The following is a 24,005-nucleotide window of genomic DNA, read 5'->3' as shown; positions in this document are numbered from 1 at the left end:
TATTATGATCATGGCTGATCATCCAACTCAGAACACCGCCCCAGCCTTCCCTCCATACCCCCTGACCCCCGTAGCCACAAGGGCCATATCTAACTATGCAGTCCATATATTCACCAGTGTACAAACGTAAATGCAGTGACACCAACAGCCTGTCAGCCTCTATTTCACATAAGTTCTAGAATGACGTTTTGTAATTCTGCACAAAAGTGCAGGGAAGATAACACTTACTATCCTTTCCCTCTCCTCCTCCCCCCCCCTCAAAAAAATGACATCAAGAAATTGAAGGACTTTTTGATTCTAACTAACTGTTGATTTTTTGTTTCCTTTTTGATCTCAGGAATTACCCAGCAGTACCACGGACAAGTAATTGACCAGGAAGTGGAGGAGTTCAATTACACTTATGAAGAAAATCTCCAGGGGCTGACTTCAGTTAGATTAAATCCTGATGCCCCGAGCAGCTTGCTGTGAATCCTATTTGTTCATCTTATTTCACAGTAGTTAGTGGAACTTACAACACTTAAAGTACACTGAGTAATCTGGACATTAGTGAAAATAGTTTAATAGTACGAGTTAATGTATTCTAATTATTTCCCCCCACTGCTGCAGGTTAAGTTGGTGTGAGCTGCACGTTGTTTAAAAACAATAAATATTGTGATGAAATATCAATTTAATCAAATGTAATCAAGAGTTAAAAATAGCTACATTTGTGTTTGGAGTGCTAGGGTTGATCGACAACTAATCAATAATTGGTGTGTGGAGTTGCAGGTCATAGTTGAAAATTAAATGTGGATCTTTGTGTACTTTCCACTTGGCTACAGTGGACTGAACATAAAAATGCTTGTTGATTATTGATGTAGTTGTCTGAATAAAAGTTTTTTATATCAATTTTTTTGGCTGGTTATGCTCTCATGGTTGTGCTTTTCATTTGATTATGCAGTTTCACGTGCAAATAAACTGTTGATATTTATTTGAGATATTGTTGCTTGTACTTCAGTTCTTTCCTATTTTATTGAAATGGGAATTGTCCTCTCAGTACAATTATATGCATAATTAGCAAATAATTCAATCAAAAATTTGGATGAGATTGGAGATGCCAAAAAAGTGATCGAAACAAGACTGCTAATCCAGCAAAAACATTGTTACGTACCCCGTAACTGGGTTGCCAAACCAGCAGAAATGGACCACTCAGTCGGAGTCTGGATTACTGGAACTAAGAAAGTTTTATTAAAGAAATAAGCAACACAGTACTCTAATCAAAAGGATAATAAATGCAACAGTTCAGCAATGATAAACACACATGTACACAGAACTAGGATAATAGGATCAATCAAGCTCTATCAAAGTTTAGTTCAATTGAGTTCAGCTCAGTTCACAGTAATCACTGTTGTGCCGTTGGGGGCGGGGGGGGGGGAGAGAGAGAACGAATGAATATTCAAATTGGATTCCAAACAGACCTTCGATATTCCTTGCAGTCAGCTTTCGGGCGAGCCTTTTGTAATGTCTTCTGAGGTCACCGACTGTGACCCCTCCGTCCAGACACGATTGTTCTTCAGCAGTGAACCCGGCACCCAGGCAAGGGCGGACACACACCAGGTTCCCGCCGACCGTACCCTTCCACCCTGTGTGTCTATGGCTGGTCCCGCGATCAGACCTCCAAAACTCCCACCGACTTGTGGGGGCGCACCGCTTCCGGGGTCTCGTCACCTCGTGGTGTCGTATGTGTTGTCTTAGCGAACCTGCCCCTTTTTATCCCCCTGCTGGGGTATCGCTTGTCCATCACACTTCAAACAGTTCAGGGTTCAAAAGGAGCCGGTCTTGGCAATACTCAGACCGGTGTCTCCTTCCGTTAAACTCTCTCGTCTCTTCATTAACATTTCCAAATGCTGCTCCATTGTCCTACTTATTTCTCTCTCCTGAAGACAGGTGGCAGATCAACTGTTGATCCCACTGGTGCTAGCACAGGACAGTTAACATCTTAGTCTGTGTGTACTTTTGTAACCCTCTTTCGTCACAATTGCATCAAATATCATAAAAGGGCGAGAATATTTATGGGAGAATATAAACCGGGAGATATTTGTGATCTAAGTTCTTGTACCCATTCTCAGATTGGTTCTGATCTCTTTATTTGGACACCATTGTTAAAGTTTACGTAAACATAGTTGGCAACAAGTTCAGTAATGAGTCACTTGAAAGCACTTGTTCATGTTAAAATTACATACATTTTTCAACAGACTAAAATATCAGAATTAAACAACCTTTTTAAAAATTTGACTGACTATACAATACTTTGAATTTGCTATTTTGTCCTTGGAACGATTTCACTTATGTTTTTTCCACCAGTTGATTGAACCACCTATTTTATGAACTGCTTTAGGTTTTGTTAGCTTTAATTTTAATTGTTAAGTAAGCATTGCAACCATTTGTGGAACCTGTTTGGGAAAACTGCAATATGGCCTTTTTGGAAATGTTCTGACCTTTCATCCATAACCCCTTTTTTAAAAAATACACATTGATTGTGTGTCAAGAGTATCAGCTTCATACTTCTGGGTGATGCTGAAACTTATCAAACCATTTATGAAAGGTCTGTTTAAGCTCTTCTATATGCTGGGATTGGCTTCAGAAAGTTTACTGGTTGATTACCCAACAGTTTAAATAGTCATGTAACAGTGAAGCAGTTTAGAAATTCTAACTGCTCAGTTGTTTTCCATACGTGTATAAGTAGGTGAGTGACACTGAAATTTCAACCATAATCTACCCATTTGGCTAATACATGACTCTTATTGGGGAGAATCACTTCTTGTATCTCTTTATGCATATTCCTTTGCTAGCTTTTGTTGGCAGTGAGAATGATAAACAATGTTTTGTTGGCTTTTCATTTGATCATGCAGTGTCACATGTGCAAATAAACTTAATTATTTAAGAGATATTGTTACTTGCACTTTGTAGCTATTTATCATTTTATTGTAACATGAATTGTCCTCTCTGTATGTAGGATTAGCAAATAATTCAATCAAGAATATGATGAGATTGGAGACAGCAAAAAAGTGATAGAAACAAGACTGCTAATCCAACAAGTTTGGTGTACATTGCAACAAATATCATGAAAGGGCAAGTCATTTGGGCTCAGGCAAAAAAAACTGAGAAATAGGAATTGTTCCTTGGATCAGATTTTCCACTTGTACCAGTTGATTGCTTTGTTAAGTTTCTTCATTATTCATTCTTCATCTGTTAGTACATAGGATTGTGAGAATGGCACCAGGGGCTGTGCTGTGTTCTTTGTGTGAGATGTGGGAATTCTGAGAGACCACTAGTCTCCCGGATAACCACATCTGTGCTGAGCTGCAGCTTGATGACCTTTGATTCATAGAGGTAACTGAGGAGATGATAGATAGGAACTACAGGGAGATAGTTTCCCCTAAGTTGCAGAAGGTGGATAAATGGGTAGCCCTGTGGCTGTTCCCCTCAGTTCTAAATATAGTTTTGGATACTTTGGGGGGGGAGGGGCAACCTTTCAGGTTTGAGGGTGGTGGGGAAAGAACTGCAGACCAGGTCTCTGGCACTGTAGCTCAGTAGGGAAGGGGTTGGGGGAGAAAAGGACTACGGTATTGATAACAGATTCCATGGTTAGAGGAGTAGACACGAGATACTGTGAACGCATGGGAGACTCCAGGATGTTATGTTGCCTCCCAGGTGCCAGGGTCGGGGACAACTTGGATTGGGTCCACAGCATTCTAAAGGGGGATGGTGAGCAGCCTGAAGTGTTGGTATATATTGGCATTAATGATTAGGGTAGGATAAGGGAGGAGGTCCTGAGGAATATTTAGGGAGCTAGACAGAAAAAGTAGGACCTCCAGGGTAGCGATCTCTGGATTGTTGCCTGTGCCATGGGCCAGTGTGTATAAATAGGATAATTTGGCAGATGAATGTGAGACTGAGGAACTGGTGGATGGGATATGGTTTCAGATTTCTGGATGATTTGGATGTCTTCAGGGGAATGTATGACCTGTACGAGAGCAGCAGGTTATACCTGAACCTGAAAAGGACCAGTGCACCTTGCAGCCAGGTTTGCTGGATCTGTTGGGGAAAGTTTGAACTAATTTGGCGAGGGGTTGGGAACTGGAGTGATAGGGCTAATGTCGATTCTTTGTGGGCAGAGTTAAGAAACTGCAAGGGTAAAAAGACCCTGTTGGTTGGAATTTCTGGGAACAATTTGGGAGAACATAGGGTAGATAGGATAGATACATCTCAAATAATCATACGAAAGGGAGGAAGATCCAACCATAACTGATGAAAGAACTCAAAGGAAGCATAAAAGCAAAATCTAGTGGGAAGGTGGAGGATTGGGAAGCTTTTAAAAACCAACAGAAGGCACTTAAGGGAAAAAAAAGCAATAACAAGAGAGATTAAATACCAAGGTAAGTTAACATAAGAGGATACTAATAGTTTGTGTGTATGTGTATATATTTTTTTGAATTGACTTTATTACACATCCTTCATATGTATGAGGAATAAAAACTTCACGTTATGTCTTATGGTAATTTATAATAAATATGTACTACAGGATAGATACTGTAACAGAAATACAGTTTCATCAGTCTGATGGCCTGGTGGAAGAAGCTGTCCCGGAGCCTGTTGGTCCTGGCTGTTATGCTGCGGTACCACTTCCCGAATGGTAGCGGCTGCAGCAGTTTGTGGTTGGGATGACTCGAGTCCCCAGTGATCAGTACTCGGGTACCTTTTTACACAGCTGTCTTTGTAAATGTCCTGAACAGTGGGAAGTTCACAACTACAGATGTGCTGGGCTGTCTGCACCACTCTCTGCAGAGTCTTGCGATTGAGGGAAGTACAGTTCCCATACCAGGCACTGATGCAGACAGGATGCTCTCAATTGTGTCCCCGTAGAAAGTTCTTGTGACCTGGGGGCCCATACCAAACTTCCTCAACTGTCTGAGGTGGAAGAGGCGCTGTTGTTTCTTTTTCACCACACAGCTGGTGTCTACAGACCACATGAGGTTCTCGGTGATGTTAATGCTGAGGAATAGGGGCTGGTATGTCTCCATTCCTCCTGTAGTCCACAACCAGCTCCCTTGCTTTTGCAACATTGAGGAAGAGGTTGCTTTCTTGACACCACTGTGTCAGGGTGATGACTTCCGCTCTATAGGCTGCCTCATTATTATTTGAAATTAGGCAAATCTTCAAATTTAATTAGCAGATTGGAGCTGTGGGTGGCGATACAGTCATGGGTATACAGAGAGTAAAGGAGGGGACTTGGTACACATTCCTGAGGTTTGGAGGTGAGGGAGCCCACTCTTACTACCTGCTGGCGATCTGACAGGAAGTCCAGGATCCAGCTACACAAGGCAGGGTGAAGGCCAAGTCTCTGAGCTTCTTGTCAAGCCGGAGGGAATTGTGGTGTTGAATGCTGAACTGTAGTCCAAGACAGCACTATATTTTTTTTATTTGTGTATATATTAATATAGAGAGAGAGTAAAGGTGAGGCAAGTGGATATCAGACTGCTGGAAAATAAATAATGGCAGACAAAAGCAATAAGTATTAGAAACAGAAAAACTACAGCACAATACAGGCCCTTCAGCCCACAATGCTGTGCCAAACATGTACGTACTTTAGAAAGGGTTACCCATAGCCCTCTATTTTTCTAAGCTCCATGTACCTATCCAGGAGTCCCTATCATATCCGCCTCCTCTACAGTTACTGGCGGCCCATTCCACACACTCACCACTTTGTGTTTATATAAAATAATTTTCCCCGACATCTCCTCTGTACCTACTTCCAGCACCTTAAACTGTGCCCTCTCATGTTAGCCATTTCAGCCCTGGGATAAAGCCTCTGACTATCCACACGATCAATGTCTCTCATTATCTTATACACCTCTATCAGGTCATCTCATCCTCCATCGCTCCAAGGAGAAAAGGCCAAGTTCACTCAACCTATTCTCAGAAGCTCCCCAATCCAGGCAACATCCTTGTAAATCTTCTCTGCACCCTTTCTATAGTTTCCACAATCTTCGTATAGTGAGGTGACTAGAACTGAGCACAGTACTCCAAGTGGAGTCTGACCAAGGTCCTATATAGCTGTAACATTACCTCTCAGCTTTTGAACTCAATCCTATGATTGATGAAAGCCAATGCATCATATGTCGTCTTAACCACAGAGTCAACCTGCGCAGCAGCTTTGAGTGTCCTGTGGACTCGGACCCCAAGATCCCTCTGATCCTCCACACTGTCAAGAGTCTTACCATTAATACTATATTCTGCCATTATATTTGACCTTACCAAAATGAACCACCTCACACTTATCTGGGTTGAACTCCATCTGCCACTTCTCAGCTCAGTTTTGCATCTTATCGATGCCCTGATGTAACCTCTGACAGCCCTCCACACTATCCACAACACCCCCAACCTTTGTGTCATCAACAAATTTACCAACCCATCCCTCCACTTCCTTATCCAGGTCATTTATAAAAATCACGAAGAGTAAGGGTCCTAGAACAGATCCCTGAGGCACACCACTGGTCACCGGCCTCCATGCAGAATATGACCCATCTACAACCACTCTTTGCCTTCTGTGGGCAAGCCAATTCTGGATCCACAAAGCAAGGTACCCTCGGATCCCATGCCTCCTTACTTTCTCAATAAGCCTTGCATGGGGTGTTTTCATGATATTCCGCTGCTTTAGCCCATCTCCTTCAAGGTTCGAGACGTTCGGCATTCAGAGATGTTCTTCTGCACACCACTGTGATAATGTGTGGTTGTTTGAACATTTCCGTCAACTTGAACCAGTCTGGTCATTCTCCTCTAACCTCTCCATTAACCCACAGAACAGCTGCTCACTGGATGTTTTGTTTTTCACACCATTCCATATAAACTCTAGAGTCTTGTGCATGAAAATCCTGGATCTGCCATTTCTGAGATGTTTAAATTGCCTGGCATCAACAATTATTTAGATCACTTAGATGACATTCACCTATTCTGATGTTTGCATTAAACAATCATATACCTTGACCATGTCTTCGTGCTTTCATGTGTTGAGCTGCTGCCGCATGATTGGCTGATTAGGTATTTGCATTAACAAGCAGGTGTACCTAATGAAGTGGCCACGGAGTGTTTGTCAGTGGTTTGGATGATGGAATTGATGGTTTTGTGGAATTTATTGCCACAGATGTCTGTGGAGGCCAACTGATTTGGTATATTTAAAACAGAAGTTGATAGTTTCTTGATTAATAAGGGCATCAAAGGTTATGGGGAATAGGCAGGAGAATAGAATTGAGGGAGATAATAAATCAGTCATGACGGTTGTAATTGGATGTAGAATTGTCTGCATGTAAGTGATTCATGTCGAGTTACACCAGATCGTGACGCACAATGTTGTAACCGGACTTTCCCCAATTCAGCACCATTGTTATTTATAACTACCTGGAAACTTAGTTCTGGTCATTAACACAAAATATCGTTCCTCTTGACAGTCCAGCTCTGTTGTGAAGGTCAGGCCAAGTACTATCCCTTCTGAGCAATTAACACATAATATTGGGAAAGACTTAAAAACTCCCTACTGCTAACCACTCTGGTTTGACCATATAACTGCTCCTCTATCTTGCTTTTAGGAGTTCTTTAATATAGCCGCGGCATTGTGAGTTTTATCCTAGCCTTCTGGGACGTATTTTATTGCTGTAGGAATGGACTCATTAATATTGCATTGCCTCTGTCCCTTTTACACCCCCACAAACCCTATTACACAAAGACTCTGAACTCTGCAGTTGCTGTCCTTCTTTCTACCAGTCTGCATCCTCGTTTGCTCTCTTGTTGCTTAATCAAAGCAGTCATTATTAATGCACCACTCACAACACACTGAAGGAACTCAGCAGGTCGGGCAGCATCCATGGAAACAATCAGTCAATGTTTCGGGCCGGAACCCTTCGTCAGGACTGAAGAGCTAAGGGGAAGAGGCCCTATAAAGAAGGTATGGGGAGGGTGGGAAGGAGAAGGCTGGTAGGTTCCAAGTGAAAAACCAGTAAGGGGAAAGATAAGGGGGTGGGGGAGGGGAAGCAGGGAGGTGACAGGCAGGACTACCCTCCTCCGGTTGGCAGAACTGGTACTCACACTTAATAACTTCTCTTTTGGCTCTTCCTACTTTCTTCAGACCAAGGGTGTATCTATGGGCACTCGCATGGGCCCTAGCTATGCTTGCCTCTTCGTTAGTTATGTGGAACAGTCTGTGCTCCAAACCTATTCTGGTACTGCTCCCCAACTTTTCCTTCGCTACATTGAGGACTACATTGGTGCTGCTTCTTGCACCCACGCTGAGCTCTTCAATTTCATCGACTTTACTTCAAACTTCCACCCAGCCCTCAAATTCACTTGGTCTAACTCGGACACTTCTCTCCCCTTTCTTGATCTCTCGTTCTCCATCTCTGGAGACAGACTTTCCGCTGACATCTTCTACAAGCCCACTGAGTCTCATAACTACCTCGACTATACCTCTTCCCACCCTGCCACATGAAAAAATGCCACTCCCAGTTCCTCCATCTCTGCCGCATCTGCTCCCAGGATGAGGCTTTCCGTTCCAGGACATCTCAAATGTCCTCTTTCTTTAAGGATCGTGGTTTCCCTTCTGCTGACATCAATGATGCCCTCACCCGCATCTCCTCCATTTCTCACACTTCGGCCCTCACCCCATCCTCCTGCCACCACAACAGGGACGGAGTTCCCCTTGTCCTCACCTACCAACCCACCAGCCTCCAGATTCAGCACGTTATCCTCCACAACTTCCGCCACCTTCAACAGGACCCCACTACTGAGCACATCTTTCCCTCTCCACGCCTCTCCGCTTTCCGCAGGGATCGGTCCCTCCGCGACTCCCTGGTCCACACGTCCCTCCCCACGGATCTCCCACCCGGCACTTACCCCTGTAAGTGTAAGTGCTACACCTGTCCCTACACCTCCTCTCTTGCCATCATTCAGGGCCCCAAACAGTCCATCCAGGTGAGGCAACACTTCACTTGTGAGTCTGTTGGGGTCATCTATTACATCCGGTGCTCCCGGTGCGGCCTCCTCTACATCGGTGAAACCCGACGCAGATTGGGGGATCGCTTCGTCGAGCACCTCCGCTCCGTCCGCCACAACAGACAGGATCTCCCGGTAGCCACCCACTTCAACTCTGCTTCACATTCCCATTCAGATATGCCCATACATGGCCTCCTCAACTGTCATGATGAGGCTAAACTCAGCTTGGAGGAGCAACACCCCATATACCGTCTAGGTAGTCTCCAGCCCCTTGGTATGAACATTGAATTCTCCAACTTCCGCTAATTCCCTCCCCCTCCCTTCCCCTATCCCTATGTCACTCTGCCCCCCCCCCCAGCTGCCTAACACCTCCCTCATGGTTCCGCCTCCTTCTACTACCCATTGTGTTTTCCCCTATTCCTTCTTCACCTTTCCTGCCTATCCCCTCCCTGCCTCCCCACCCCCTCCACTTTATCTTACCCCTTACTGGTTTTTCACCTGGAACCTCCCAGCCTTCTCCTTCCCACCCTCCCCCCACCTTCTTTATAGGGCCTCTGCCCCTTCCCTCTTCAGTCCTGATGAAGGGTTCCGGCCCGAAACGTTGACTGACCATTTCCAGAGATGCTGCCCGACCTGCTGAGTTCCTCCAGTGTGTTGTGAGTGTTGCTTTGACCCCAGCATCTGCAGAGTATTTTGTGTTTACGTATTACTAATGCACAATGTTGTGGACTGCACAGTAGACAACTGCAGTAGTAACTGCATTTTAAAGTCATCTTCACATAGGTCAAGGCATCAAAAGTGTTTTTTTAACATTTTTTCCGATGTAAAGATTATGTCATCCAGCCTCAAAAGCAGTGCCTTCCTGACCTGTGGATTCAAGAATGTTTGAGGACAGGGTCCTATGAACGTCACAAGAATTTGGAAGATCAACAGTCTTGTTGCATGTTCTGTTTTAAGATGTGGCCTCTGGTAACGTTGACTCCTGTTGTGATCCTTTCTCTCGTGTAATTGCAGGTAGAGATCAGTGTGGGCAACTTCAAAATGATGGAAGTGCACAACAATGTTCAGAGTTTATACAATTTTTTATAAAAGTGTTTTACAAAGTTTCTGAAAGAACCAACTCAATATTGGCCTGTAAAACCTTGCAGAGTGTAGCTCAAAAAAAATCTGATTCAAAAAAGCCAGATGCTGGAAATCTGAAATAAAAGAAAATTCTGTAGCCAGTTGGCAATTAAGCAGTGTAGTTGCATGGTATGCTCAACTTTAGAAGTTGATGGAGTCATGTGGAATGAAACAATACAGTACAGGACAAGGACAGGCCATTTGTATGCCTGCTATGACCATGATGCCAAATCAAACCAATTCTATCTACCTGGACATGGCCATAACCCTCTATTCCCTGTCTGTTTATGTGCCTTTCTAAAGTTCTCTTAAATGTTATTGTATCTGCTTCCCCTACATCCCCTGGCAATAGATTCTACTTGTAGTGTCAATAAACATTTGGCAAATAGGTTTATCATTGCCATATGCACCAAGATGCAGTGAAAACTTTGTTTTGCATGCTGCCCATACAGATTACTTTGACAAAAGTACATTGAGGTAGTACAAGGGGAATTCTCCTTTGAGGATTGTCACCTTGTGATGAAGAGGCTTTTGAGTTGCTCTGATCCTGACAGTGATGACAGCTGGAGCTAAGTGCTTGGTGGGGTCACCCATGATGGTAAGGTAAAGGGGTGAATCTATACAAAGAGCGATCCAACCAAGACCTTAACGGTGGAGCTGGTGGATGATGACACATCACAACAGCAGTGAAGAGTCTCCAGTCTGCACCCTGACCCCGATCTGTCAAGGACTATGTGTTGGTTGAACTTGCATCAGTCTTCCCCCATTATTCATGTAGAGGCATTCTCCATTAAGGGAATAACACCTCAAGGGAACAGCATACTCTCTTGAGTGATTGCACAACAACAAAGATTTTAGATTTAAAAGTGTAGAATGATTAAAATTGAGGTAATGAACAGACCTACAGAGACCAGCTTTTTCTTTGTTGTTGTGCTCTACCACCATCTTGACAGCACATCTGGACAGTCAATATTTCATGGTGTGATTCCATTCAGCACTGCAAATCTTTAAAGCTTTACATTCTCATTGAAATGTATAAGCCTCTAAACTTCATCTGCTATTTTTCTGCCCAAATGTCCAAGTGATGTACATCTAGCTGTGTCTTTTGACAACCTTCCACACTATCCACAGCTCTGCCACTTTTAGTGTTATTTGCAAACTCACTATTCACAACACGCATATTTTCATCCAGGTGATTTATATTACAACACAGAAGAATCCCAGTACTGATCCTTGATGAATACTACTGGTCACAGAACTCAAGTCAGGAAAACATGCCTCTACCACTACTGCTGTCTTCAATGACCAAGTCAATTTTGTGTCCAATTTGCTAACTCAGTGTGAATTCCATGTGTCTTAACCTCGGGACCAGTCTACCATGAGGAACCTTACCAAATCCATGTAGATAGTCATACACATCCATCATCTGTCACTGCCTCAAAACACTAATTCATACTTGAGACATGTCCTTCCCACATCAAAAATCATGTCCTCAATAAGCTTTTACAAGTGCACCCTCTCCCAAAGAATCATCAATTATTTCCCTATCTCTGATGTAAGGCTCACCAGCTTAAAATTTCTTGGTTTTACCCGATTGCCCTTCTCAAACAAAGGAGCAACAATGATTATTCTCCAGTCTCCTGGCACCTTGCCCATTACTAAAGACGATGCAAAGATTTTTGTCAAGACCCCAGCGATCTCCTTAATATTTTTGAAGATGCCCAATGCCTTTTATTCCTTAATATCGACCTGTCCTAGAATGCCAACGTACCCTTCCATTATCTGACTTTCCTCCACGAACTTCTCCTTTGTGAAAACTATTATGAAGTACCCACACCCACTCCATCTGGCTCCACACATCCACTCAGCAGCTACTCTATTAGGTACACCTGCTCAGTAACTCATCAGCCAATCATGGCAGCAACCCAATGCAAAAAACAGCCCACAGACATGGTCAAGAAGTTAATTTGTCATAGCAGCCACACAAAAGGACAAGAGATTGTATATACTGTGCCTGTAAGAACTGGAGCGAAAGAAAAACAACCAGCTGGAGGAATCTGTGGAATGAAATGGACAGACCCTCCCTCAGATGCTGCCTGAGTTTGTTATTTGCATGGGATTTGTACCTATCATTTGCTCATCGTCGCCATCGTCTTGACGGGAAATGAAGAATGCCAACCTCACTGCATTAGTCTCTTTAATAAAACTGGAACAGCACAGCAACTCGTTGGAGTAAATTCTTACGGGCAGTTTAATTTCTTTGCTCCCTCTTACGGCTGGTAATGCAATTTCATCGGTGGGAACAAGAATTCAAAGGTTCATTTTATTATCAAAGTATACAACTCTGAAATTCTTCAATTCTCCGTGTAGCAACGAAACCAAGAAAGAAATGAAAGGCAGCAGGATCATCAACCCCAAATCCCTCACCCCGCACAAAAACCGAGCTAAAAGGATCAGAAACACTTTACCCCTTGTTTTTGCAAACAAGAGAAAGTCTGCAGATGCTGGAAATCCAAGCAACACACACAAAGCTGGAGGAACTCAGCATCTATGGAAAAAAGAACAATTCAGCAGGACTGTTTTTTGCTTAAACTCATGCCCCTTTGAATGGTTTAAAAGTATAAGATTTTGTACAATTGCTGGTGTTTAATACTATCATGATTGAAATTAATTAAGCAATTAATTGAAACTTCGATTAGGAATGTGAAATGAGAAAATGAGGACTGGGAAGTAAACAGTGGTTTCACTGGGGCTCGAACCCAGGACCTTCTGCGTGTAAAGCAGACGTGATAACCACTACACTATGGAACCATACGGAACCAACGGGTCGCCGGCAATCCACACATACAACCATCTGAGTTCGATGCTCCCGGCGCTGAAATCTACCCATTGATGTTTTCGGTAGAGATCCTTCGTACGGGACTAATGAAGGGTCTTAGCCCGACTGTTTATTCCCCTTCAGAGATGCTGTCTGAATCATTGATTTCCTCGATCATTGTGCGTGTGAGTTGTGTGTTGCTCCAGACAGATATAGACAGAGGTATACATATTCGTGTATCAATTGGGAGGAAAATTTAAAAGGTTAGCAACTGGGGCATCCAACACACATAAAAAGTGCTGGTGAACGCAGCAGGCCAGGCAGCATCTACAGGAAGAGGTACAGTCGACGTTTCAGGCCAAGTCCCTTCGTCAGGACTAACTGAAAGAAGAGCTAGTAAGAGATTTGAAAGTGGGAGGGGGAGGGGGAGATCCAAAATGATAGGAGAAGACAGGAGGGGGAGGGATGGAGCCAAGAGCTGGACAGGTGATTGGCAAAGGGGATATGAGAGGATCATGGGACAGGAGGCCTAGGGAAAAAGACGGGGGGGGGTGGAACCAGAAGATGGGCAAGAGGGTATAGTCAGAGGGACAGAGGGAGAAAAAGGAGAGTGAGAGAAAGAATGTGTGTATAAAAATAAATAACGGATGGGGTACGAGGGGGAGGTGGGGCATTAGCGGAAGTTAGAGAAGTCAATGTTCATGCCATCAGGTTGGAGGCTACCCAGACGGAATATAAGGTGTTGTTCCTCCAATCTGAGTGTGGCCTCATCTTTCAGTTAGTTTCTTCCTTCAGTTAGTCCTGACGAAGGGTCTCGGCCTGAAACGTCGACTGTACCTCTTCCTAGAGATGCTGCCTGGCCTGCTGCGTTCACCAGCAACTTTGATGTGTGTGGCTAAAGGTTAAAGTGGAGAGGGGAAAGATTTAAAGGAGACCTGAGGAACAACTTCTTCTACAAAGATGAGGGTGGGTATATACTATGAGCTTCCAGAGGAAATGGTAGAAATGGATACAATTACAATGTTCAGAAACATTTGGGCAAGTACATGGGTGGGAAAGATGAAAAAGAAAATGGGTCAAAATTCAGGGAAATCGGATTTGCTCAAGTCGGCAATTCAGATGGCAAGGACAAGTTGGGCCTTATTCTTGGCAACATCTTGTAAGTATTTTGCACTCTGTCTAGCAGTCCCTTCAATCTCATTCCCCCACTCATATCCCAGTAACTATTCCCTATCCCAGGCTCATTCATCCTTCCACCACTCAGTTACAAAAGGAGTGATTTCCCTCCTAGCTAGCACGTCTAAAATGATAGGAGAAGACAGGAGGGGGAGGGATGGAGCCAAGAGCTGGACAGGTGATGGCAAAAGGGGATACGAGAGGGTCATGGGACAGGAGGTCCGGGGAGAAAGACGGGGCGGGGGGGGGGGAACCCAGAGGATGGGCAAGGGTATAGTTAGAAGGACAGAGGAAGAAAAAGGAGAGAAAGAAAAAGAATGTGTGTATATAAATAAATAAATAACGGATGGGGTACGATGGGGAGGTGGGGCATTAGCGGAAGTTTGAGAAGTCGATGTTCATGCCATCAGGTTGGAGGCTACCCAGACGGAATATAAGGTGTTGTTCCTCCAACCTGAGTGTGGCTTCATCTTTACAGTAGAGGAGGCCGTGGATAGACATGTCAGAATGGGAATGGGACGTGGAATTAAAATGTGTGGCCACTGGGAGATCCTGCTTTCTCTGGCGGACAGAGCGTAGGTGTTCAGCAAAGCAGTCTCCCAGTCTGCGTCGGGTCTCGCCAATATATAGAAGGCCACATCGGGAGCACTGGACGCAGTATATCACCCCAGTCGACTCACAGGTGAAGTGTTGCCTCACCTGGAAGGACTGTCTGGGGCCCTGAATGGTGGTAAGGGAGGAAGTGTAAGGGCATGTGTAGCACTTGTTCCGCTTACAAGGATAAGTGCCAGGAAGGAGATCAGTGGGGAGGGATGGGGGGGACGAATGGACAAGGGAGTCGCGTAGGGAGCGATCCCTGTGGAAAGCAGAGAGAGGGGAGGGAAAGATGTGCTTAGTGGTGGGATCCGTTGGAGGTGGCAGAAGTTATGGAGAATTACATGTTGGACCCGGAGGCTGGTGGGGTGGTAGGTGAGGACCAGGGGAACCGTATTCCTAATGGGGTAGCGGGAGGATGGAGTGAGAGCAGATGTGCGTGAAATGGGGGAGACGCGTTTGAGAGCTGAGTTGATAGTGGAGAAAGGGAAGCCCCTTTCTTTAAAAAAGGAGGACATCTCCTTCGTCCTGGAATGAAAAGCCTCATCCTGAGAGCAGATGCAGCGGAGACGGAGGAATTGTGAGAAGGGGAGGGCATTTTTGCAAGAGACAGGGTGGAAAGAGGAATAGTCCAGGTAGCTGTGAGAGTCTGTCGGCTTATAGTAGACATCAGTAGATAAGCTGTCTCCTGAGACAGAGACAGAAAGATCAAGAAAGGGGAGGGAGGTGTCGGAAATGGACCAGGTAAACGTGAGGGCAGGGTGAAAGTTGGAGGCAAAGTTCATGAAGTCAACGAGCTCAGCGTGCGTGCAGGAAGCAGCACCAATGCAATTGTCGATGCAGCGAAGGAAAAGTGGGGGACAGATACCAGTATAGGCTTGGAACATGGATTGTTCCACAAAGCCAATGAAAAGGCAGGTATAGCTGGGACCCACTTAGTCAGTTTGGAGGAAGTGGGAGGAGCCAAAGGAGAAATTATTAAGAGTAAGGACTAATTCCGCTAGACGGAGAAGAGGAGTGGTAGAGGGGAACTGGTTAGGTCTGGAATCCAAAAAGAAGCAGGAAGCTTTGAGACCTTCGGGGGCGGGGGGGAATGGAAGTATATAGGTACTGGACATCCATGGTGAAAATAAAGCAGTGGGGGCCAGGGAACTTAAAATCATCGAAAAAATTCAGAGCGTGAGAAGTGTCACGAGCATAGGTAGGAAGGGATTGAACAAGGGGGGGATAAAACCGTGTCGAGGTAAGCAGAAACGAGTTCAGTGGGGCAGAAGCAAGCTGAGACAATAGGTCTGCCAGGACAGGCAGGTTTGTGGATCTTGTAGGAGGTAGAAACGGGAATTGCGAGGTGTGGGAACTATAAGGTTGGTAGCAGTGGATGGGAGATCCCCTGAGCAGATAAAGTCGGTGATGGTGTGAGAGACAATGGCCTGGTGCTTCCAGCTGGGCAGAGTGCAGGTAATAATCCTGATTAGGAGGATACATTTGTATCTATGGAAAGTTGTACTTGACACATCTTTTGGAGGTTTTTTGAAGAGGTAACCAAGAGGATAAATGAGGGTAAGACAGTGTCCCAGATATATGTATGGACTTTACCAAGGCCTTTGACAAGGTCCCACATGGTAAGCTAGTCTGGATGATTATGTCACATGGGATCAAGAGATAGTGGAATGGATTCATAATTGCTTTGATGATAGAAAGCAGAAATTTATGGTTGAGGGTTGTTTCTTGGGCTGGAGACCTGTGACGACTCGTGGTGTGCTGCATGGGTTGCTATTGGCAATAATAGAAGAAGGTTATAAAAATAACAGGGAGATCTTGATCAGCTAGGTACACGGGCAAATGGGTTCAATTCAGATAAGCACAAAGTGTTGCATTTTAGACAGTCAAAACTGGGTAAGATTTGTACGCTGGATGTTTGAGCCTTGGCAGTGTTGTCGATCAGAGAAACGTTACTGAAAGTGGTGTCACAGGTAAGCAGGGCAGTGAAGAAGGCATTTAGCATGCTGGCCTTCTTCAGTCACAGCACTGAGTATAGGAATTGGAATGTCATTTTGCAGTTGTACAAAATGTTGTTGAGACTACGCTTGAATGAAGTCTTGTATACAGCTCTGCACTTTTATAGGAAAGAAATCGCAAACCTGTAAACGGTCCAGAGAAGATTTACAAGGATGTTGCCACGAACTGAAGGACTGAGTTACAGGGAGAGGTTGGGTAAGCTAGGGAACATCGCAAACTCAGGAGTTTAATAGAGGTGTATAAAATCATGAGGGTAGGGTGAGCACAGTATCTATTCCAATTAAGGGGAACTAATAACTTGATGATATAGGTTTAAGGTAAGAGATGAAAGATTTAAAAAGGTCATTGAGCCTGTATTTGAATGTTTGAAATATGTAATAAAAATCCAAGTTATTATTATTATTATTAGTAGTAGTAATCTTTCAAGAATCACTATGTTCTGGAATGGTTCCACAGGACTGGAAAATTGCAAATGTCACTTCACTCTTTAAGAAGGGAGGGAAGCAGAAGAAAGAAATCTATAGGCCAATTACTTTGACTTGAGTGGTTAGGAAGTTGTTGGAGTCTATTATGAAGGATGAGGTTTCAGGTATTTTGGAAGCACATTATAAAATAGACCAAAGTCAGCACGGTTTTCTAAAATGAAAATCTTCCCTGACAAATATGTTGGAATTTTTTGAAGAAATAACAGGCAGCGTGGATAAAGGAGAGTCAGTGGATGTTGTTTATCTGGATTTTCAGATGATCTTTGACAAGGTATCACACATGAGGCTGCTTAACAAGTTAAGAGCCCATGGTATTACAGGGATAGAAAATTGGCTGACTGGCAGGAGGCAGGGAGTGGGAAAAAAGGGGGCCTTTTCTGATTGACTGCCAGTGACGAGTGATGTTCTGCTGGGGTCAGTGTTGGGACTGCTTCTTTTCACGTTATGTGTCAATAATTTGGACGAAGGGATTGAAGGCATTGTTGCAGATGATACGAAGATAAGTGGAGGGGCAGGTAGTGTTGTGGAAGCAGGGAGTCTACAGGAGCACTTGGACAGATTGGGAGAATGGGCAAAGAAGTGGCAAATGGAATATAGTGTAGGTGTAGTGTATGGTCATGCACTTTGGTAGAAAAAATAAAGTTGTAGATTCTTTTCTAAATGGGGAGAAAATTCAAAAATCAGAGGTGCAAAGGGACTTGGTGTCCAAAACTGCTCATGATACTCCAAATGCGTTGTGACGAAAGCCTTATAAAGCCTCAGCATTACATCCTTGCTTTTATATTCTCGTCCTCTCAAAATGAATGCTGACATTACATTTGCCTTCCTCACCACTGACTCAACCTGCAAGGTAACCTTCAGGAGATCCTTCACAAGGACTCCCAAGTCCCTTTGCACCTCTGATTTCGAATTTTCTCCACAAGATCCTTTAAACACACAGAAAGGATAAGCAAACTTCTTCCAGGCTAATATCTCCCAGCACTGAGGATTCAAATACATCCAGTCATTACACTACAGCCATGGACCTCGACCATTAACCAAGGGGGCCATGGACCCCAGGTTGGGAACCCCAGTCACGTTGTTCACATGCCAGACATCAGACTCCTGAAACAGACTTCTTCTTCTGTGCTTTATCAGGTGAACAGGTTACCAGTCAGACAAGTGAAAAGCTGTAAGGATATGCTCAAACTCTGCTGGAATTCCACAGACCTCCAGGGGCTCCAAGGGAGGAGGTTGACGGGCTTGGGGTTGCCTTGTCGAGATGGAAAGCTGGCTGAGAGTGGTAAGCAGATGGTCAGTGGTTCCCTGCTGTTTCTGGATTGTGTGCTCCTGTCAACAGGGGTCTTCCTTTAGACAAGCAAACTCTGCTGGGTCAATTGCTAGTTCACTCATCCTTCAGGAAGCTTGACCCAAACACAGAGCAGCAGAGATGATATAGCGGTAAGAAATAACTTTAATAATAAACTTCAAAGTTACAAGCCACAAAGGACTACAAACCCAGAGAGAACAGATACTAAACACAATAAGTCAAGAAGGTATCCGAATGCTGGGGCAAAAGTTTGAGGCTAGCTGGTTCATATGGGTGATTAAGGATTGTACATGAGAACTGGGTTTAAATAGGCTGCAGGTCATGAATGGCAGGTGACTCCTGTTAGCTGGATGGAGACTGGGAGGTGCCTGTCTGTACAGGCCTAACAGGACCCCCTTCCTGCAGATGGCCCTGGGTGATCTCGATGGGTCTGATGGACCTCCTTGGTGTGTGATAAATCCAAGATGAAACTGGATAGCACTGAAGACCCCTCCTCCAGTTTGTGCTCTTCCCAGACCAAGTCTGAACACCCCGCCCACGATGAACAACTGGTGAACCATATACGCTGGAAATCCTTCTGGCACTCTAGGTTCCAGAGGTCAGGATCCGGTGGGTTGAGGGTTACATAGATAATGGGCTTGTGGCTGGATACCTGGAAGTTAGGTATGACCCAGAGGGATGGTGGCAGCAGCTACTGACAGTAAGTGACCGGATTGATACGATGGGTAATCTTGAAAGGAGCAATGAACTGGGGTAAGATCTTGCGGAAGTTGGTGCACAGAGGCAGATCTCAGGTGGACAGCCAGACATGGTCCTCCGGAGTGGTCTAGCTGGGCGCATTTGGTGGTTGGTCTAGTGGCAGTAGGCACAGGTGGCAGCTGGGATGGTTTCCTGTGTTCTCTTTCAAGCATTCCAGCAGCAATGAAATAGAGCCTTGGTGGAAGGTCCTCCACTGTTATCTCCTCTGTGCGAACCAACAAGGGTTGGTAGCCATGGAGCACTTAAAAGGGTGACGTACCTGTGGCTGAGGAGATGTTCAGGCAGCTTGTCCCAGAGCAGATATTTCTTCCATGTGGAAGGGTTCAAGAATCACAGAAACTTCTCCGCTTGCTGATTGGCTTAATGGCTGTCCAGTGGTCTGCTGATGATAGCCTAAGGACAAACTCACTGAGGTGCAGAGAAGGGAGCAGAAGGCTCACCTGAAGTGGAAGACAAATTCTGGGCCCTGTTCTGACAAATGTCCTGTGGAGATGAGCTACATAGATGTTGAGAACCAGTTCTGCTGTCTCAGCAGCTGACAGAAGTTTGGGGAAGTGATTGAAATAGACCACTTTGGAGAACCAGTACACCACTGTCATGATCATCATGGGTCCATCGAAAGGTGGCAAACCCATGGTGAAATCCTGAGTAATGTGGGACCATGGGCATCGAGACAGACACTGCTGGTTGGAGGAATTGGACTGAGCACATTGAACGCAGGTAGCGACGAAATGATGTACGTTTTTGATCACTGGCTCACTGGATCTGCCGTTGCAGAAAATCCAGATTCCATTGTTTGCTTGGATGGCTGGAGAGGGATTAAGAGTGGGCCCACTGGAGTGCTGTCTTGAGATAGTGGTGGAGAGGAGGTCACTAAACAAACTGTTATCCATTATGGACAATCTGGCACATCCTCTCCATGACCTGCTGAATAAGCAGTGGAGCACCCTTTCAAACAGGCTCATTCAGCTCCACTGTCACAAGGATCATCATAGAAAATCTTTCCTATCAAATGCAATAAGCATATACAACAGTTCATCTCTGTGCAACAGGAGAACACACATCTTAGTACAATAGTCTCTGTTTTATATTTTTGTACATTATTATTGCACAGTATTGCACATTGGGAAATTATTATTGTGTATATTATTATTCTATACTGTATTATTAGTTAAGTCTGCACACTCTGCACAAGTGTGTTTTTAAATGTTGCTGCTGTAATGAAAGAATTTCCCACTCGGGATCAATAAAAATCTGTTTATTATTATTATTATTATTACTTCGGAGTGCGTGGCCATGTGGTTGTCAGCTGTGTCAGCCAGAGCAGGCTCAAGATGTATGGCCTGGTGGATCTGGTTCTCAATGTCCCAGATGATCAGGCAAGAATCTGGGAAATGGAATGAAAGGCTGTCAGTCAAGCCCATTTCAGCTGGGGTAAACTGTACTGATAGGGCATAAGCCTTTGTGTTCTTGGGAGCCAGGTTGGCAGGAGATGGTGAAGTGGAATTGCTGAAAGCAGAGGGCCCCACGAGCCTGAGGTAGGTTGAATTGGCGGGATGGTTGAATAGGTGTGAGGTTCTGGTGATCAGTCCTGATCAGGTTCAGGAAGGACTCGATGTTTCCCGTCAGTCAATATCTCCATTCCTCCATAGCCCGTTTGTGGCTCCTTGTCTCCTACTCCACACTGGCGCTATGCTGTAGGGATTGGTGCTGCATCCGTTGTTGTTTGTCATCTGTACCAACAATCTAGGTCATAATGTGGATAACTGGGTCAGCAAATTTGTAGATGACACCAAGATTGGGAGTGTAGTGGACAGTGAGGAAGACTAACATGACTTGCAAAGGGATCTGAACTAGTTGGAAAAATGGGCTGAAATTGGTAGATAAAATTTAATGCAGTTAAGTGTGAGGTGTTGCACTTCGGTAGGACCAACCAGGGTAGGTCTGACACAGCACTGAGGAGTGCTGTCAAACAAAGGGATCTGGGAGTACAGGTCTATAATGCTTTGAAATGGCGTCACAGGTAGATAGGGTCATAAAGAATGCTTTTCACACACTGACCTTTATCAATCAAAACATTGAGTACAGGAGATGGGATATTATGTTGAAGTTCTTTAAGACAGTGGTGAGGCCTAATTTGGGCTATGGTGTGCAGTTTTGGTCACCTATCTACAGGAAACATGTAAAAAAGGTTGAAAGAGTACAGAGAAAATTTACAAGGATGTCGCCGGGACTGGAGGACCAGAGCTATCAGGAGAGATTGAATAAGTTAGGATTTTATTCTTTGGAACATAAAAGATTAAGGGGAGATTTGATAGAGGTATACAAAATTATGAGGGGTGTAGATAGAATAAATGCAAACAGGCTAGAGGTCACAGGTTAAGGGTGAAAGGTGAAAAGTTTAAGGGGAACATGAGCGAAATTTCTTCACTCAGAGGGTCATGGGAGTGTGGAATGAGCTGCCAACACAAATGGTGCACGTGAGCTCGATTTCAACATTTAAGAGAAGTTCAGATAGGTACTTCAGTGGAGTAAAGGAAATTACAGTGGCATGAAAGAGGAACTGGCCAAAGTTGACTGGAAAGGGACACTAGCAGTGGCTGGAATTTATGCAAGGAAGAAGGTGCAAAACAGATATATTCCAAAAAAGGAGAAATTTTCTAATGGAAAAAGGATGCAACCGTGGCTGACAAGAGAAGTCAAAGCCAAAGTCAAAGCAAAGGAGAGGGCATACAAGGAAGCAAAAATTAGTGGGAAGGCAGAGGAAGGGGGATTGATAGAGTTGACATGTATAGGCTTTTTCCATTGAGAGTGGGGGAGACTCAAACAAGATTACATGAGTTGAGAGTTAAGGGGCAAAAGTTTAGGGGTAACATGAGGGGGAACTTCTTTACTCAGAGAGTGGTAGCTGTGTGGAACGAGCTTCCAGCAGAAGTGGTTGAGGCAGGTTCGATGTTGTCATTTAAAGTTAAATTGGATAGCTATATGTGGACAAGAAAGGAATGGACGGTTATGGGCTGAGTGCAGATCAGTGGGACTAGGTGAGAGTAAGAGTTCAACACGGACTAGAAGTGCCGAGATGGCCTGTTTCCGTGCTGTAATTGTTATATGGTTATATGCTTAAAAGCTTACAAAAGGAAACTAAGAAGGTCATTAAGAGGGAAAAGATGAACTATGAAAGGAAGCTAGCAAATAATATCAAAGAGGATACTAAAAGCTTTTTTTAAGTATATAAAGAGTAAAAGATAGGTGAGAGTAGATAAAGGACCAATAGAAAATGATGCTGGAGAAATTGTAATGGGAGATAAGGAGATGGCGGAGGAACTGAACGAGTACTTTGCATCAGCCTTCACTGAGGAAGACATCAGCAGTATACCGGACACTTGGGTGTCAGCGAAGAGAAGTGTGCGCAGTCACAATTACGACAGAGCAAGTACTCAGGAAGCTGAATAGTCTCAGGGTAGATAAATCTCCTGGACCAGATGGAATGCACCCTTGTGTTCTGAAGGAAGTAGCTGTGGAGATTGCAGAGGCATTAGCAATGATCTTTCAAAAGTCAATAGATTCTGGCATGGTTCCAGGGGACTGGAAGATTGCAAATGTCACTCCGCTATTTAAGAAGGGGGCAAGGAAACAAAAAGGGATTTATAGACCTGTTAGCTTGACATCGGTGGTTGGGAAGTTGTTGGAGTCAATTGTCAAGGATGAGGTTACAGAGTACCTGGAGGCATATGACAAATTGGGCAGAACTCAGCATGGTTTCCTTAAAGGAAAATCCTGCCTGACAAACCTATTGCAATTTTTTGAGGAAATTACAAGTAGGCTAGATAAGGGAGATGCAGTGGATGTTGTATATTTGGATTTTCAGAAGGCCTTTGACAAGGTGCCACACATGAGGCTGCTTAACAAGATAAGAGCCCATGGAATTATGGGAAAGTTACATACGTGGATAGAGCGTTGGCTGATTGGCAGGAAGCAGAGAGTGGGAATAAAGGGATCCCATTCTGATTGGCTGCCGGTTACCAGTGGTATTCCACAGGGGTCCGTGTTGGGGCCGCTTCTTTTTACATTGTACATCAACGATTTGGATTATGGAATAGATGGCTTTGTGGCTAAGTTTACTGATGATACAAAGATAGGTGGAGGGGCTGGTAGTGCTGAGGAAACAGAGAGTCCGCAGAGAGACTTGGATAGATTGGAAGAATGGGCAAAGAAGTGGCAAATGAAATACAATGTTGGAAAGTGTATGGTTATGCACTTTGGCAGAAATAATAAATGGGCAGATTATTATTTAAATGAGGAGAGAATTCAAAGTTCTGAGATGCAACGGGACTTGGGAGTCCTCGTGCAGGATACCCTTAAGTTTAACCTCCAGTTTGAGTCGGTGGTGAAGAAGGCGAATGCAATGTTGGCATTCATTTCTAGAGGAATAGAGTATAGGAGCAGGGATGTGATGTTGAGGCTCTATAAGGCGCTGGTAAGACCTCACTTGGAGTACTGTGTGCAGTTTTGGGCTCCTTATTTAAGGAAGGATGTGCTGACGTAGGGGAGGGTTCAGAGAAGATTCACTAGAATGATTCCGGGAATGAGAGGGTTAATATATAAGGAACGTTTGACCGCTCTTGGACTGTATTCCTTGGAGTTTAGAAGAATAAGGGGCGACCTCATAGAAACATTTTGAATGTTGAAAGGTTGATGTGGC

General features: G+C 44.4%; 1 protein-coding gene and 1 non-coding gene across 5 annotated transcripts in view; one reads left to right on the top strand and one right to left on the bottom strand.

The window, feature by feature from the left end:
• The window catches only part of LOC140192979 (BCLAF1 and THRAP3 family member 3-like), a 77,942-nt gene extending 76,970 nt beyond the window's left edge, over positions 1 to 972 (top strand). For all 4 annotated transcript variants that reach the window (XM_072250448.1, XM_072250446.1, XM_072250447.1 and 1 more), the window contains exon 11: positions 338 to 972. In XM_072250448.1, the coding sequence (XP_072106549.1) occupies positions 338 to 367 (30 nt within the window). In that variant the 3' untranslated portion in view covers positions 368 to 972. The remainder of the gene's footprint in view (positions 1 to 337) is intronic.
• An 11,909-nt stretch (positions 973 to 12,881) lies between these two features.
• Positions 12,882 to 12,954, bottom strand: trnav-uac (transfer RNA valine (anticodon UAC)). Its single transcript has one exon. It is a non-coding gene; the product is annotated as a tRNA-Val (tRNA).
• Positions 12,955 to 24,005: the final 11,051 nt, after the last annotated feature.

This window comes from Mobula birostris, unplaced genomic scaffold (assembly GCF_030028105.1).
Source record: "Mobula birostris isolate sMobBir1 unplaced genomic scaffold, sMobBir1.hap1 scaffold_328, whole genome shotgun sequence".
NCBI lineage: Eukaryota > Metazoa > Chordata > Chondrichthyes > Myliobatiformes > Myliobatidae > Mobula > Mobula birostris.
Note: the sequence above shows the minus strand (reverse complement) of the source record. Positions and strands in the feature narration are given on the sequence as shown.